At 39.4% G+C, this 18,369-nt stretch overlaps 1 protein-coding gene across 4 annotated transcripts in view; it reads left to right on the forward strand.

Annotated features, from left to right (window-relative positions):
- Positions 1 to 18,369, forward strand: part of INPP5F (inositol polyphosphate-5-phosphatase F) — a 62,056-nt gene that overhangs the window by 22,793 nt on the left and 20,894 nt on the right. For 3 of the 4 annotated variants that reach the window (XM_079793357.1, XM_079793359.1, XM_079793358.1), the window contains 9 exons: positions 5,699 to 5,835; positions 9,206 to 9,334; positions 9,890 to 10,057; positions 10,175 to 10,231; positions 12,795 to 12,993; positions 13,465 to 13,644; positions 14,759 to 14,826; positions 16,947 to 17,071; positions 18,098 to 18,175. In XM_079793357.1, coding sequence (XP_079649483.1) covers positions 5,699 to 5,835; positions 9,206 to 9,334; positions 9,890 to 10,057; positions 10,175 to 10,231; positions 12,795 to 12,993; positions 13,465 to 13,644; positions 14,759 to 14,826; positions 16,947 to 17,071; positions 18,098 to 18,175 — 1,141 coding nt within the window. Of the gene's footprint in view, positions 1 to 5,698; positions 5,836 to 9,205; positions 9,335 to 9,889; positions 10,058 to 10,174; positions 10,232 to 12,794; positions 12,994 to 13,464; positions 13,645 to 14,758; positions 14,827 to 16,946; positions 17,072 to 18,097; positions 18,176 to 18,369 lie in introns of those variants that run through there. The other variant, XM_079793360.1, reaches the window with a different exon arrangement.

Raw genomic sequence — 18,369 nt, forward strand, 5'->3', positions numbered from 1 at the left:
ACTGGGCCAAAGGCCCTCCCTGGTCACAAAGGTCAGACTTTTCCAGAAGTGTCTCCTCTCGGCAGGAGGGGCAGTCAGAGCAGTAGGGTTTGGAGGTGGCAGACAACCCAGCAATGAACCAGTGTTTTACTGGCCGATGATTTCATGGTGCTGGGAAAGCATGGTCAGCTCCTGTGGTCACTTACGTGTGCTTCCCGGACCAAAGACAAGTGGTTGGTAGGCAGTGGGGTACCTGCTATACAGGAAGAGGGAAAGGTGGGGAATAGAGTGAACTGAAAAAAAATATTTTTTAAAAAGAAAGATGGACAAAAAAAAAGAAGACCGACAGGGAAAGTATCTGTTTTTCCCTTTCCTAATCTCTATCCCTTTTTCCCCTTGTCACATCACTTTTAAGGTTTGGCTGTTAACAAAGGGGGTGGGGGGGGAACGAAGGGAAATCTTTTCTGGGCTCCCTGCTGCTCTTTACCCATGGAGACAATTGCAGCCTCACCTTGTATGTGTCATTCCGCCCCCAGCTCCTCGCCCTTGGAGCATTCATCTTTCTCTTCCTTGCCTTTTCTTCTTCATTCTCTGTCCTGGGGATGCCTCCTCCCTTCTCCGAGCCCCGTTCTGTCTCTTGCTCTGGCCACACACACATTAGCCTGGGTGAGGGGCGGCGTGCTTTTGGTGTGCCTTACAACCGAGATGATCACTGCAGGCATGTTTTCCCACGGGAGCATCTTACCTTCTGGGGGAGAGGACGAGGGGAATAAAACGTATGTCCTTAAACATTCTCATCCTCCTACTTACTCTCTACATATAAATGCATGAATTTTTGTTCTTGCCTGATGAGATGGGAACGTATAAATTTATTTGAACAGATGTCATTAACAGTCTTAAAAGGGCGTGGGTGCGCTGTTCATGACCGTCACTGAACTCTGAGCTCTGGAAATATTAAGCAGGTGTGACTTGGGAACTGTATCGTTTGCTGGAACTGCCATATACCGAAGTTCTGCAAACGGGGTGTCTGTAGCAACACATTTATTTTCTCCCAATTCTGGAGGCTTGAAGGCCGAGATCAAGGTGGCATCAGGGTTGGTTTCTTCTGAGGCCTCCCCTTGGCTTGGAGACGCCATCTTCTCCCTGTGTCGTCACATTCTCCTCTTCTCCGTGTGTCTGTATTCTCTATCTTCTGTGTAATGTTGGGGAAATAGCTGTATCTTCACACAGCTATTCATGAAAAGATTGCTTTAGGCTGGAGACTTTAAATGGATCACAAAAGCTCTTTAAATTGAAATTATTTTGAAGATTAAGACAAGGATAAGCTCTGTTGGGGTAAGAAATAACGGAATATAAAAAGCAAAAGTATATATTCCATGATAGATTCAGAAATAGTTTGAAAATTGTCAAAAACCTTGATTAATTTGGCAATAGAGGCTCTTGATGTAGTAATTAAGGGAATTACTACAAGTAGGATTGAAGAGTCAGACAGTTCATCAACGAGCTCTCGTTAAAGTAGTGCTTGCCATCTGCCTGTTTCTCCTTTGAAGTGGTGATGTCTCAGTCACTGAAATGTAAAGTGGATTATGCATGGGGTTTTAAGTGTGTAATTTCAGTCCTCTGCTGTCCATGGAGACTTTCTTGCTGTGACACTAGGACATGAAATATTTTACATATTTCAGTGATGAATGGAGTGACACTAACATTGATTTATTCTTTTCTAAAAACCCATTAGAAAACCCCATCCTCAAGGCACCAGAGAGAGGGGATGAGGAGCCTGGCAGGCGCCTGCGGAGCTCGGCCTCTGCTGGAGACCTGGCTCTCGGGAGGGACATGCCTTTTGATAACGCTTCTGTTTCAACGAGAGCTGTTAGTATGGTTTGCTCTCTGGTAAACATTAGCTTTAGTAATGATAATATGAATTTTTTAAAATATATTTTATTGATTCTTCACAGAGAGGAAGGGAGAGGGATAGAGAGTTAGAAACATCGATGAGAGAGAAACATCGATCAGCTGCCTCCTGCACACCCCCTACTGGGGATGTGCCCGCAACCAAGGTACATGCCCTTGACCGGAATCGAACCTGGGACCCTTGAGTCTGCAGGCCGATGCTCTGTCCACTAAGCCAAACTGGCTAGAGCGATAATATGAATTTAAAAAGTTATTTAATCCTCACAGCTACTCTCTGCAGTAGGTAGTCTAGTCCACTTCACAGAGCAGTTAAGTATTGTGCTGCCAAGTACACGGAAATAAGTGATGGAGCTAGAATTTGAGTCTGAGTTCTGATCTTGAAGTCCAGAACATTGAAGCCTCCTTGAAACAGGAAGGTACTATTTACAAAATTCCTTCTCTGTTGAGATCATTTGTGTTACATTTTGTCAGATTTTTATTTTCTTAAAATATTTTTTATTGAGATTTTTAGAGAGAGAGAGAAAGGGAGAGAGATAGAAACAATGATGAGAGAGAAACATCATTGATTGGCTGCCTTCCTACACACCCCCTACTTGGGATCGAGCCACAACCTGGGCATGTGTCCTGACCGGGAATTAAACCAGTGACCTCTTGGTTCCTGGGTTGATGCTCAACTGCTGAGCCACACCAGCCAGGCATATTTTGTCAGATTTAATCTGTCTCGTAACCCCCCAGGTACTAGTATATTGAACTTTGATCTGTAAAAGAAGCACTTCCACTTTTCAGATTTATTCTGTGTGAGTAGTTAACTAAACTCTAAAATATGCATATTTTATTTTAAAATGTGTTTGAGTTCATAATTTGAATTTCAATATTGGCAATACCAATATTTTTGTGGAAAAAAGGATGCTTTTGGTTTCTCAAGTGATTTTATGTATAGGATAAAACTTCTGTGTTTGAAAGTTAATATTTTTATATCTTTTTCTGTTAATATTTTTATATCTTGGTATTATACCATTAGATGGTTTATTAGAAAGACATTTATTACATTTGATTATGCATATCATGTTTGTCATAGCTGTAACTTATTAAGATTACAATTCATGATATTAATACAAAATGAATCCAAAGTAAACTGCATTAAGAAGGCATAAACATAAAAGAAGACTTCCTAATGCTGGCTTGTCTGGTAGCTGCCAACGCTCTAAATTGTTCAGTGTAAAATAGAAATTACTTATTTGAGGTTAAGAACCTGTGATAAGGATTTCTTTTTTAAAATATATTTTTATTGATTTCAGAGAGGAAGGGAGAGGGAGAGAGAGATAGAAACATCAATGATGAGACAGAATCATCTATCGGCTGCCTTCTGCACGCCCCACACTGGGGACGAGCCTGCAACCCAGGAATGTGCCCTGACCCGGCATCGAACCAGCGACCTTGTGGTGCACAGGTTGATGGTCAACCACTGAGTCACGCCGGCCGGGCAAGGATTTATTTTAATTCAATAAAATGTATTGACATTCTACAGTATATTATGTTTTATGTGTTTTATTATGTGTTAGGTTTATTGTGTGTTAGGTGCTTAGTAACCTTGATTCATGCCTTCCCAGCACATGGTAGGTTCTTGGTTAATGTTTAATGATAATGAATATTGAAATGGCTTATAAAAGCCTTGAAACTTGGGAGTAGATTTCCACCCTACTTTATTTTATTTATTTATTTATTTAAAATATATTTTATTGATTTTTTACAGAGAGGAAGGGAGAGGGATAGAAAGCTAGAAACATCAATGAGAGAGAAACATCGACTAGCTGCCTCCTGCACACCCCCTACCAGGGATGTGCTCGCAACCAATGTACATGCCCTTGACCGGAATCGAACCTGGGACCCTTCAGTCCGCAGACCAACGCTCTATCCACTGAGCCAAACCAGTTTCGGCTCCACCCTACTTTATAAAGAATTATAAAACACTTTCAAACTCTTGCATTTATTGAAATGCCTAAAAAAACATCTTCAAAACACTGTTCCTAATGTGAGAGTTGATTAATATTTGGAAGTAAAAGTGGGGGAAATTGAAATACTATGTATCTCTTTAAAAAAATTTTTTCATATGAGAAATATATATCATGTTATTTTTCTACAATATGAAATTCCTGAAACAACTGTTTTAATATTTTTATTTTTGGTATATTTTTCTTTGTGATATAAACTCATAAACTGAAAAGCTGTTTTTACATGCGGTCTTTCATAGACTATTTCTCATTTAATTAAAAATCGTTTGTGAGCCAAAACCGGTTTGGCTCAGTGGATAGAGCGTCGGTCTGCGGACTGAAAGGTCCCAGGTTCGATTCCGATCAAGGGCATGTACCTTGGTTTCGGACACATCCCCAGTAGAGGGTGTGCAGGAGGCAGTTGATCGATGTTTATCTCTCATCGATGTTTCTAACTCTCTATCCCTCTCCCTTCCTCTCTGTAAAAAAATCAATAAAATATTAAAAAAAAAATCAGGTGCCTATACTTGTAAAAAAAAAAATCGTTTGTGAGAAGTCAAAACTTGGATTGGAAAGATAACTATTGGGCCTCTGAGTATTTTCTTTTTTCTCGCTTGTATTAAGATTTCTTTCATTTGTTTACCATCTTCCTCACTCTTCCCCTCAATATATTTACTGATTTGCTCAGTCCTCATATAAAGTAGTTTTGGAATTGCTGATCCATACCCTTTTGAAAAACAAATTCATTAACCAGATGCAGTATTGTGCTCAGTTGTTTTTGTCTTTATCCTTACAAAATACTCTCTTCCAAAGTTATTTAGTTTTTTTCCTCCCTATCTACTACAGTGTGGTTACATTTTCTATTTGTAGCTGAGTTGGGTTACTATTTGCATTTCATTTTGGGTTTTCTCCATATTCTGGTTTATTTGAATTATGTCTTTATTTTTGAGCCGACATGAAGCATTACCATGTCTAACAAAAGAGCATACTCGGAGGACTGTTATTTTTCATTCCCTTGTACTATCCCCATTCCCCCTTCTTCGTTCTCTTTCTGCCTATCCCTTGTAGGCGACCAATCTCATTAATTTCTGATTTATCTTGCCTCTTGTTATTGAACAAATGAGCAGATATCTGAACATTTTTTCATTTCTTTCTTGTATAAAGTGTGGGATACTCTATTCCTTTGTACTTTGATTTAATAACATATCCAGTTTATCCACTTAATATATCCAGGAATCACTCCTTATCAGTCACGGAACACTCTAATTATTTTTCATAGCTGCCTAATACTCCATTGAGTATATGTGCCTTAGTTTGCTCAAGCATTCCCCGGTGTCTAGGCATTCAGGTTCTTCCCAGTACTTTGCAATTACCAATTGCTGCAATGAATAGACTTCAGTATATATACTTGTGTGTTATTGTGGATCTTAAGGGGAATTTACAACAGTGGGATTGCTAGGTTAAAAGGTAAGTGCAAATGTTTTATTGTTAGGTACCACTAAATTTCCCTCCAGAGAAATTGTATCTGTGTGTATTCCCACCAGTACTGTATGAGGTGCCTGTTTCTCCACAGCCTTGCCAGCAACTGTACTATCTTACTTTTTTATTTTCCCCTATCTGATGGGTAAAAATGGCATTACTCTAATGAATGAGTGAGATTAAACACCCTTTCACATGTTTAAGGGCCATTTTTATATTTGTTGTGTCTTTTAAAGAGTTATATCTAATGCACGTTGTGGTTGGATTATTCACCTCAGCCTCCCAGGATAGTAGCACTTTATAGAGACTAGACATTAATAATGACTTTTCTGTTTCAGATTTTCCATGGTGGCTTATTTTAATTCGGCAGAAAGCACTGGTGGGCAAACTTCCAGGAGACCATGAAGTCTGTAAAGTTACCAAAATTGCCGTGCTGTCACTTTCTGAAATGGAACCTCAGGATCTTGAGCTAGAGGTATGGTACTGTCTCAGGAAATTTTCTGGAAACGTGATATGAATATAATAGCAATTATGAGGATTTGGTTTAATAGACCAGAATCATACAATGTTAGACATGGGTAATATCTTTAAAATAATTTAATCTTATGGTTTTCAAACTCCATTTTAGTAATGGAAACTTGGTTTCCAAATCGGTGAAATCCAGTATATGAGATGCGTAAGATCAGAGCTGCTTTGGTTGAGGTGGTGATGGGGAGTGGGCATGTGCAGAGAACATTAATGTACAAATTTTTGGTGGGCATTTCTTTTCTCTTGGGTATATACCTAGTGATGAAATTGCTGGGTCATGTGGTAACTCTATGTTTAACCTTTTGAGGAACTGCCAGACTGTTTTTCAAAGCAGTGTGCCATTAAAAAAAATCTAGTCAAGGGTATGAAGAATCTGTGGGGTTCAAGTAAATGAGAACATAGGTGCTCTTTCTTTTTGGGGAAAAAAATCCTTTAAAGTTTTATAGGCTTGATGTTCCATGTCTGCATATCGTATTTGCTGTATCTCATTGCCTTAATAGATAACTGCATCATTTCCCATATTTAGTTTCCCATCAGACATCTGTTTAAAATTTTAGCTCCAGATGGACATAGATAGATACCAACTTTTAAAGTAAAAATCATGTATTTTTATTTTCTTAGACAGCAGCCACACCTGCTCTTGATCCTGACTATGAAATATAAGCTGGTGGAGTAATAGAAAATATCGGGAGCACTGTGGGGCTTGTGGCGTGGCTTTCTTTGTGAATCATGTGTGTCAGGGTTGTGATAAAGGCCTGAGCACGCGCGGCACAGACCTGGCTGGGCCTCTGGAAAAGGGAAGGTGATCCACTGTCACACCATGTGTTGTGATCCCAAGAACTCTGTCTGAACAGAGCCTTTTAGGATAGAAAGGGTCTCAGATGTCATTTTCTCTATCCACACTTTGTGGTAGGGCTTCATTGAACCTTTTTAAAAAGATAGTGGTCTATACTTTTTTCTAAAGGTAACTGTGTGGAGGATTCTAGAATATTCATTGAAAATGTTTATGTTCAAAGTAATTTTAGATTTCTATTTAGAAAAATCAGTTTTAAGAGGTAGCGATAGACTGCTGGAGAAGATGGTGTAGTGTTTGTGCTTCCCTATACAGGTCACAGTGGTTATCTGAAACCTTTGGGGCCATATTTGTTTTAGAGTTCAAGTTTTGATTTTGGAGGGTGGGGAGGTTATTGAGAAGGTTATTCCATGTATTTTATGTATGCCCTGTGAGTCTGGGGTGTTACTCCACAATACAACACATTAATATTTCTTAAAGAATCATGAATCAGTAGAATATTCATATAAGGGAGGTAGCTTCATGTTGGTTTAGGGTACATTTTGGCATATTGTAAATGAGTTGTAACAAACTTAAAACATACTAGTAAAATTTCAGGTTTCAGAATTTTTTGGGTTTTGGAGTTGTTGATAAGGAAGGAAGTGAAGGGGTATTGGGCCCAAGCCCAGGAAGAGGTTAGATTACCAAAAGAAAGAGAGCCCTGACCATGAGGCTCAGTTGGTTGGGTGTCGTCCCATGCACCAAAGGCTGCTGCTGTGATTCCCCGGTCAGGCACAGGCCCGGTTGCAGGCTCGATCCCTGCTAGGGGATGTGCAGGAGGCAGCCAGTGGATGTTTTCTCTCACATCGATGTTTTTCTCTCTCTCCTTCTGCCTTCCTTTCTCTCTAAAAAAATCAATCAGTAAATAAAAAGAAAAACGAAGAAGATATTGCTAGGCCTGGAGTGTAGTATCTTCATGGACCATAAACAGAACAGTAGTTTGAATGGGGCCACAGGCCTCCTGGACTTTGGATCCAGAAGCAGGCAGTTCCAGGTAGAAAATTTCCCCCTACTCAGTACAGGGAACTAAAAGGGCTGCATGAAAGATGGGGGGTCTGAAGCCATGCTTGGTACTAGAAGCCTGGTGCTAGAGGGAGACTCCCCAGCTCATGAAAGGAAGCTGTTAGGTCATTGCACTAAATGGGGTAGATAATTGTGCATAAATAATTGTGTCTGTTAAGCACTTCCTTTGAGAAATACTGGGCAAAAGATTAGGACCTGAATTAACACAATAGCAATCAGCATGAAGTGGTTGGGTTTGATAGGAGAGACTTTAGGAAGGAGAATAATGGAAGATGACTCCTAGCTTTCTTGCTTAAGTGATCCCGTGGGTGCTGTAGTCGTTGCCCGAGGTAGGTCAAATCAGAGGAGGAACAAGATTTGAGAAACAGATGTTGAACAGTTTTGAAGATGCTGAATTCAAGGGACTGGTGTGTCTATAGCAGGGAGATGTTATATATTTGGTTCTTGTGTTCAGAGCAAAAGATTGGAGTTACCGTGAACACGGGCAATAGGGTAGTGAAGACCTGGGAGGGTGTGTGTGAAATTATATGTAAAATACTTGATTTTAACCAGATAGTTGTCTTTAGAACTTCTGTGCCCTTTTCTGGTCTTAACACGTCCTCACCTTTGCCAGTGGGCCCACACATTGCCTGAAGCCCCTACATGCTGCTTCTTCAAATTTAATCTCTGGACCCAAAGAGTATGTTTTTGTTGGTTTTGCTAGTGCGTGAGGATAGGAGCAGAGGAAGCAGTTGACGTGTCCAGCTTTTGAGATTCCCAGTAGAGCAGACTCTTGACATGTTCTAAACCAGATCACTCAGTTAACTGGCATGAGTGAATATTTAGCACAGGCAGCTGTGAAGTAATGCCCTTGGAGCATAGAAAATGTGCATTATGCAATATTTAAAATTTTAGATGCCATTTTTAAAGCATTAATTAACCTCAGCTGGAGCATTTTATTTCTCAGTTATATTAGCTATAATTATGATCCTAAGCTGAATTTTCCATCCCTAAATCCTAAGTAGATCCTGTCCTGTATTCTTTGCCTGCCGTCTCCTGTAGCTTTCTAATCACTGAAGCACACTGTGTTTCCTATGACCAGTTGTCTACTTGGTCGTTTTTCTAACTCTTGAGGTTTACTCTGAACCGCAGTGCATGAGCAGTAGCATCCACTTCTGTACTCACACTTGAACATTTAGCAAGCAGATATTAATAATAATGAATTCTTGCTGAGGCCGGTTTGGCTCAGTGGATGGAGCGTCGGCCTGCGGACTGAGGGGTCCCAGGTTCGATTCCGGTCGAGGGCATGTGCCTTGGTTGCGGGCTCATCCCCAGTGGGGGGTGTGCGGGAGGGGGCTGATCGATGTTTCTCTCGTCGATGTTTCTGGCTCTCTGTCCCTCTACCTTCCTCTCTGTGAAAAATCAATAAAATAAAAAAATAAAAATAAAAATAATGAATTCTCTCTCTCTCCCCATTATTTAGCTCTGTAAGAAGCATCATTTTGGAATTAACAAACCAGAGAAGATTATACCATCTCCTGATGACTCAAAGTTTTTACTGAAGACCTTTACGCACATTAAGTCCAATGTATCTGCTCCTAATAAAAAGAAAGTAAGCAAAATCAGAGAAAGACAAGTATCACATGATCTCACTCATATGTGGAATCTAATGAACAAAATTAACTGATGAACAAAATGGATACAGAAACATAGACACATAGAACAGACTTCGGAATCTCGGAGGGAAGGCTGGGGAGGGTGGGTGGGTGAGAAGAAACTAACCAAAGAACTTGTCTGCATATCTGCGTAACCCAAGGACATATAGACAGTGGGGTGGGAAGGCCTGGGGCGGGGTTGGGGGTGGGCTAGAAGGGATCAATGGGGGAAAAAGAGGGACATATGCAATACTTTCAACAATAAAGGTTTAATAAGAAGAAGAAAAAAGAATTTAACTGATACGGGCTTGGAATTCACTTTTTATTAGGTTAAAATTGAGGGGTAGTTTTCCTGCCCGTGAACTTATTTCGAAACCACTTGTCATATTCCAGCACTGTCTCTGTATGTCCTCGGGATTAGCTTCACTTCCTTCCTAGGAAGGCGTGTATTACCCACACAAGGCTGTCTTTACATTTCATTCCTGCAGTGATCGAAGATTCATATTTTACAGGTTAAGGAAAGTAAAGAAAAGGAGAAGTTGGAAAGAAGATTACTTGAAGAGTTGCTGAAGATGTTCATGGACTCGGAATCCTTTTACTACAGCTTGACCTATGACTTGACCAACTCAGTGCAGAGGCAAAGCGCTGCGGAGAGGGACCCCCGGCCCCTCTGGCAGAAGGTACCGCTCACGTTTCAGGGCAGGGTTTGCCCTCCGGAGCAGTTTATGGACTTATTTGGCTTTATCGGAAAACTGAAACAACAGGTTTCTGAACTGTTTATTCTCTACCTTTTCCAGGTTGATGATCGATTTTTTTGGAATAAATATATGATACAAGATCTTACTGAGATTGGTGTGAGTAGTTGTTTTCTAAAATATTCTAAGATAATTATAGTTAAGCAAATATTTTTAAATTGTCTTAAAATCGCTAATGTTTTTCTCTATAGAATGGGAATTATTTAGTCAGGGAAAACGAAGACATTTGGTATTTTAAGGCAGCTCACAATTCCATTGCTTAGCCATAGGCCTATCTTTTTAGCAGGTTGCCATGGGATAGTAGTCATTGAAGACTGGGGAATTAATGTCCTCAGAGTTCCTATAAAACAGGTAGTTTGTTTACCCATTGGAAATGTTGAAGCCCAATTGTCCTTGAATAATACCAAATTTTTTAACCTTCCTGTTTCCTAATCTGGACAGATCTCCAAGGACATTCTAGTACTGCCAGTATTTGAATCAGGGAAGATAGGGAATATGATGAGGTTATTGAGATTTGGTGATTACAGTCTTTCTTTACTCTGTCATATTATGCTGGAGAATAATGACTGTCCAAGGACAACTAATTAATTTATTCAGTCTATCAACAAATATTTGTGGAAGGCCTGCTATGTGCCAGTTACTGTGTTGGACGCAAAGTGGGCAAATAGTTGATTAGAATCATATATTATCTTTTTCTTAACCTTTCAAAAATTTCAAACCTTTTGTCCTGGCCAGTGTGGTTCAGTGGTTGGAGTGCTGTTACCTACACAGAAAGGTCTCAGGTTTGATTCCTGGTCAGGGCACATTACTAGGTTATGGGTTCGATCCCTGGTTGGTGCACATAGAAGAGGCAACCAATTGATATCTCTCTGTCTGTTTCTCTCTCCCTCTCCCTCACTCCCTCCTTCCTTTCTCTAAAAAATAAAAATCAATAAACAAACACATTCTCAGGTGAGGATTAAATAAGTATATTATTTTTAAAAATTTTCAAACCTTTCTCCTTTTTTCTGTTTCTCTTCTTTGGTGGGAGTTAGTAGATAGATAGTGCCTACCACTAGCTATCTATCATGTCTCTATCGAGAAAGAGTTCTGACCTCTTTATGATGCTGAAACTGTGACCACCAAAACTCTGTGGCAGTATTAGCAGTAAGGGTGTCTGTAATGAATATTTGTCTTGCTTGCTGACATAATGAGCTCTATGTTTTGCAGAGTTTTTTGCAGATATTTTACATTACCATTTAAAACTGATGACTTGCAATAAAGGTGGCATTTGGCAACATACATTTCTCTGTTCCTGTCAAGAGTTTTGCATTTTTTGCTAGAAGGGGAAAAAATACAAATAACAGGAATGATGATAAGAATAATGAAGGCAGGTAGACCCTTTACTGTTTTCAACCACCTTTCCAAGATCCTGTCTGCAGGCTCCATAAAACAAAACCATGAGATAGGACCTGGAGTGTGTGGTTATGCAAGAGGAGGTGGGTTTGAAGTTGATGCTGAGATTAGGGCTAGATCCGATTATGGAGACAGGAGAGAAAGAGGGACTAAGAACAACTCTTTGGGAAGCTTTTTATCTTTTACTGTTTATCCTTTACTATTGCTAAATAGTTACTGTAAGTAGGCACTCTGCTAAACACTTTCTACATTTTACTGATTAATCTTCACAGCAACCTTATAGGGTAGTAGTTTTCCTGTTTTTCAAAGCAGAATGTCCAGCCATTGGTGAGGTGCCGTGATTCACCTGGGGTGTTAGTAAGTGGTGGAGCTTGAATTTGGACCCCGCTGTCTGGCTCCTATGGTGTGGTCCCTCTCCGGCAGTTCTCTTTTGAATGATTATCCTATCTAATAAAAGAGTAATATGCAAATTGACTGTCACCCCAACACACAAGATGGCTGCCCCCATGTGGTCAAAGATGGCTGCCACAAGATGACCAGCAGGGGAGGGCAGTTGGGGGGGACCAGGCCAGCAGGGGAGGGCAGTTGGGAGGGACCAGGCCTGCAAGGGAGGGCAGTTGGTGGCAATCAAGCCTGCAGGGGAGGGCAGTTAGGGGTGACCAGGCTGGCAGAGGAGGGAAGTTGGGGACGACTGGGCCTGCAGGGAAGGGCAGTTGGGGGGGAGACCCAGGCCTGCAGGGGAGAGCAGTTAGGGGCAATCAGACTGGCAGGGGAGCAGTTAAGCATCAATCAGGCTGGCAGGGGAGTGGTTAGGGGGTGATCAGGCTGTCAGGCAGAAGCGGTTAGGGGCAATCAGGAAGGCAGGCAGGCAAGCAGTTGGGAGCCAGCAGTCCTGGATTGTGAGAGGGATGTCCGACTGCCTGTTTAGGCCTGATCCTACCTGGATTGGGCCTAAACGGGCAGTCGGACATCCCTCGAGGGGTCCCAGATTGGAGAGGGTACAGTCTGGGCTGAGGGACACCTCCCCCCCTCGTGCACGAATTTCGTGCACCGGACCTCTAGTTATAAAGAAAAGGAAATGCTCTCTGATCCACCTGCACTCCTCCCTCCACTCCTTTGTGTTCTCCAGTGAGCAGAGAATATGGTTAAAGAATGGCAAGTTTCTGTTTCTAATAAACTAACAAATATGTGCTGGCTACTGTTTGGGTTTAAGAAAGTAGCAGTGCTGTACAGCATAGAAACAATGTGATGTTCCTGTTGTTTTCAGACACCAGATGTGGACTTCTGGATTATTCCCATTATCCAAGGTTTCGTGCAGATTGAAGAACTTGTGGTAAATTATAGTGAGTCATCGGACGATGAGAAAAGCAGCCCAGAGACCCCGCCCCAGGAGTCCACCTGTGTAGATGACATTCACCCACGGTTCCTAGTGGCGCTCATTTCTCGTCGCAGCCGGCACAGAGCAGGTGTGTGGAGGGCTGCAATCACATGCAAATCAAATCCAGGCTCAGTGGAAATCCTGTGGGGGAGTTGAAATGCCGACGACCATATGGATCTGGAAACAGTCCGTTTCAGTGCTCACTTTGTAATGTGACGGGACCAATTATTGGATAGGGGCGAACTGGGAAGAGTTAACAAAAGGAGAAAGAAGAGAAGAAGGTCACTTGGAGTGTGCTTCTAAAATACCATTGTTCCCATGATGGGTTGCATCACAGTAATAAACCCTTCCCGAGGGCGCGCGCCTTTGGGAAAATCCTCCTCTTTCAGTGCATAGGAGCTCTCCTAGCTTCAGTTTGTAAAAGTCATGATTTGGGATAAGTTGATCCAGTTTTGCCTGGCGGTTGCACATTAGATCCCCAAGCTATCCTGAAAGAGAAGCATGATCTAGTTAAACTAATTTTTTTTTAAATGTTGCTTTTTTGTGTGCTTTGTTTTAGGAATGCGCTATAAGCGAAGAGGGGTGGATAAAAATGGAAATGTTGCAAATTATGTGGAGACTGAGCAGCTAATTCATGTCCACAATCACACCTTGTCATTTATTCAAACACGAGGCTCTGTGCCTGTCTTTTGGAGCCAGGTTGGCTATCGATATAATCCAAGACCTCGGCTGGACAAGAGTAAGCATGTCCATTATTCGGTTTGCAAATGATGATATCAGACAGATATTAGATACCTTATAGATTTGGATTTGCTTTGCCAGATGCTTTAGTCAAAACAATAACTCATACAGTGAAATTTAGTAGAAAGTGATTATAAATGTAAGAGCAATAATGGTTGTTGACAATTTAAGTAATTTAACAATTAAAAATTCCCCAACAATAGAGCAAAACAGCTTATTGTACATTTTAAATTCTTGATTTTTTTGAAGAATACTTTATTGGATATTTAATTTTGGAAAAGGGTAAATGAAGCCAATATTTGTAGAAGGAGGGAATATCTTAAGATGGCATCTATAATACAAGATGCCTTTATTGAAATGCCTCACTGTGAAGTGTTTGTTATTGTTTAAATTATTGAGAAGTTAATTTCTTTTTGTATTTTAACTTTAACACTGGAATAGCTAAGTCATGTCAGCCTAATTAGGTTACTGAATTAGGTTGATTTTTTAAAAAAAAATAAATATTTTTTTATTGGTTTCAGAGAGGAAGGGAGAGGGAGAGAGAGAGAGAGAGATAGAAACATCAACGATGAGAGAGAATCATCCATTGGCTGCCTCCTGCACACCCCCCATTGGGGATTGAACCTGCAACCTGGGCCTGTGCCCTTGACCCGAATTGAACCTGGGACCCTTAAGTCCACAGTCTGACGCTCGATCCACTGAGCCAAACCAGCCAGGGCAGTTGATTTTTAAAAATTGTTTACAAAATATTTTTCTCTCAAAACTGAATTTATATTTCTGAGAATTTGGTAAAACTTCAGTTTTTAATATCCTTGATTGAAGTTTTTTTTTTTATTATAAACCACATGAAACCTTTTCTGACAAGTTGGCTGGTTATACAAATAGTGTTATAATTTCACAGTTTGTACTTTGTTTTAAATTTAGTCTAATTGGGGGGGGGGGGAGAAGTCAGATCTTTGGCTTAGCATTTCATTTTAAAATAATTAATTTTAGAAAATCTTACTTACATTTGGTCTATCAATTTTTTTTAAAGTAAGAATAAAGATGGAATAGACACTAATTTTTTCTTAAACAGGGGAAAGAAAAATCGATTTTATATCACTTCTTTGTAGGTGAAAAGGAAACCGTTGCCTATTTCTGTGCCCACTTCGAAGAACAACTGAAAATTTACAAAAAACAGGTGGGCTTTGGTCTCTAGTAGTAACTGTTCCTTTATATTTTGAAATGATAGTGTATTTTGTTTCTTTAAATTTCAAAAAAACAACAACAATGTATTATTCATAATTAAGCAAAATGGCATTTCTCATGAAGTTAAAGAACACATGTAAGCTAAGAATATACTTAATATTATTAAAAATATATATTTTATTGATTTTTTACAGAGAGGAAGGGAGAGGGATAGAGAGTTAGAAACATCGATGAGAGAGAAACATCTATCAGCTGTCCCTGCACACCTCCTACTGGGGATGTGCCTGGAACCCAGGTACATGCCCTTGACCAGAATCGAACCTGGGACCTTTCAGTCTGCAGGCCGATGCTCTATCCACTGAGCCAAACTGGTTAAGGCTATTCTTAAAAATTTTAAAGAAATATTGTCAGCTACTTTAGACCATTTTTATTATTTTTTAAATTTTTAATTTTTAAATCAGTTTTATTTTTCAATTATAATTGACTAGACCATTTTTAGATAAGACATTAGTCTGTCAATTATTATGATTTGAGAAGTATCTAGAGTAAGAAGTAAAAGGCATCTCTCAGTACCACCCATAAAGTTAGTTCTACCTCCTGGAAATAACAATTTGATATATATCTTTCAGTATCTTTTCTTTGCCCACCTTTCTTATATGTTCATACAGTCATGTAGGAATGTGATCATATAAGCCAAAATCAGATAAAAGCTGTTAGATGAAATACAAGTTCAATAAGATGACCAGATTTCAGATACAGGATTGAGCTAGAACTGTCAATAACTAATCCATTAGCAATAGCCAGTCTTAATGTATAATGCCATAGGATGTATTTTTCTAACAGCAACAAAAATAAAATAAGAAGAAATAACCTAAAATCTTGTAAGCATACAAAAAAGATACCAGGACAGTGGTGGTGGTGGGGGCCAGGGGAGAGTTACTGAAGAACACAAAAGGAAATCTGAATAAATGGAGAGAAAAGACAATAATCTTAGAAGGAAAGATTCAATATTCAATAGATTTCTGTTCTTCCAAAATTAATATATAAATTTTGTGCAGTTCCAAAGAAAGTCCCAGCAGGGAAATAAAAACCAAATGATTGAAAAAAAAAAACCTATAAAGTTTGATGATAAGAGATGAAGTCAGGAATGTGGGAAATGAGAACTCTCACGTATTGTTAGAGGGAGCATAAGTTGGTACAGCTATTTTGAATGGTATTATCATTCAAAATAAAATATGCTCTACTGTTAATTCAGTAATTTTGCTTTCTGATATCCTACATACCATATACAAAAATCAGTTCCAGGTAGATATGGATATAAATGTGTAAAGTTAAACAAAACTTTTTAAAGGAAAATATAGAACATCTTTTGGCCTTGGGTCTTAAACTGGACTTAAAAAGCACTAACCATAATTTTAAAATGGATAAAATTGAACTTACTAATTTGTAAATGTTTATTAGAATTTTATTTCTTGAAACGTTATAATAAATATAAATACTATTTACAAATGTTATAAATATTTATTATTATTATTATTATCTTTTTTCTTTTTCTTTTTTAGAGAAGGTAGGGGTAGCCTCGATAAGAGAGAATCATTGATCTGCTGCCACCAGCTAAGTGGTTGAGTGTAGACCTATGAACTAGGAGGTCACAATTTGTTTCCCAAGTCAAAGCACATGCCTGGGTTGTGGGCTCGATTCCCAGTGGGGGTTGAGCAGGAGGCAGCTGATCAATGACTCTCTCTCATCATTGATGGTTTCTATCTTTCTCTCCCTCTCCCATCTTCTCTGAAATCAATAAAAAAAAATATTTTTAAAAAGTCTTCTAAATATTTTCAAGATTTGCTATTTTAAAGGACCTTGTTTTCATTATCTATTCTAGTTGGTTATTACAAATGTATAATGTATAAAAAAAACTATTAATGCCATTGGTGTAAGCATTTATCATACACCTAAATGTAACAAATGAAAATCTAATGTATAGGAAAAAGATTGATGCTTGAGTGGATTTTTAAGCATGGCTATAAAATATTTCTAAAACGTAACTCCAAATAAATCACATTATAATTCTATCATCTGATTAAACTGAGTTTTTTCTCCTGACTCTTACAGGTTATTATTAACTTGGTAGACCAAGCAGGAAGAGAGAAAATTATCGGGGACGCGTACCTGAAGCAGGTGCTGCTCTTTAACAACGCGCACCTCACTTACGTTTCATTCGACTTCCATGAGCACTGGTAAGACGCTTCCTGAGACGAGTGTTTTGATCATTTCCAATGGTTGTGGTACGATGCTGCCCCAGGGACCTAAGCTTCTCTTTATTGGGAAGAAAAATTTCTTCTCATTCTTGGAAAAGGAAGGAGTATTATTTGTTTACTTTGCTTTAATTTTCATATGGAGTTTATTTTGGGTAAAAATTTAACTTAGTTGTTTCTGAAATATTTATAGTCTTTCTGTTCCAAAATAACTTGCAGACTTAGAGTTCACTTTTCCTTTTATTATTCAAGTAAAGAATTCCTGCCGAAACCGGTTTGGCTCAGTGGATAGAGCGTCGGCCTGCGGACTCAAGGGTCCCAGGTTCGATTCCGGTCAAGGGCATGTACCTTGGTTGCGGGCACGTCCCCTGGTTGCGGGCACGTCCCCAGTGGGGGGTGTGCAGGAGGCAGCTGATCGATGTTTCTCTCTCATCGATGTTTCTAACTCTCTATCCCTCTCTCTTCCTCTCTGTAAAAAATCAATAAAATATATTTTTTTAAAAAAGAAAAAGAATTCCTGGAGCTTTTCCTTTCTGCTTGAGCCTGAGCCTGGCAGAAGTAACAGAAGGCCCTTCATAAAAACCATCCTGCTGGCTCATTTTCATACTCTGCTAGTAACACTTCTTTCTCTATGGATAAAGTGCACTAGAATTTGCTCTGGAAAATCAACAATTAGCAAACCATTTTGATGATAGCTTTAACTTGCGTGTATTTTGAAAGCAAGGTTCTTTTATCATGACCCAGGTTCTAACGTGGGTTCAATTATCTGAGTGTTGAAAATTTGACAGGGAGAGAAGCTTTAGATATCTTTATGTTTCAGTATATTTTTAAGTATATTTTCTTCCACATTACAGATTAGCTATAAACATTTATGTAATTGCCTATATAAATTACAATAGTGTTAACCTCATTTACTTAAAGTAATACTTTTTCTTTAATTTTCCAGGTTATCTTAAATATCATATTTTAAGTTAAAGCCTTTTCTCTTTCTTTTGGCTTGTATTTTAGCCGAGGAATGAAGTTTGAGAATGTTCAAACACTAACAGATGCTATTTATGACATTATCCTCGACATGAAGTGGTGTTGGTACGTATTTGTTTCATAAGAAGTCGGTTGAACGAACGCTCGGTCAGTGAGCCAGGGGTGAGTGTGTGGTGACATTAGGCATTAGGATCAGAGCAGCAAGCTGAGGGAGCTTTCTGTTGTTCTACTTTTGCTTCCCGTTTCCTGTCCTCCTTTTTAAGGGAGGGTTGGGCATTGGGCACGGCAGCTCTGAACCG

This window comes from Cnephaeus nilssonii (genome assembly GCF_951640355.1).
Source record: "Cnephaeus nilssonii genome assembly, chromosome: 16".
Lineage (NCBI taxonomy): Eukaryota > Metazoa > Chordata > Mammalia > Chiroptera > Vespertilionidae > Cnephaeus > Cnephaeus nilssonii.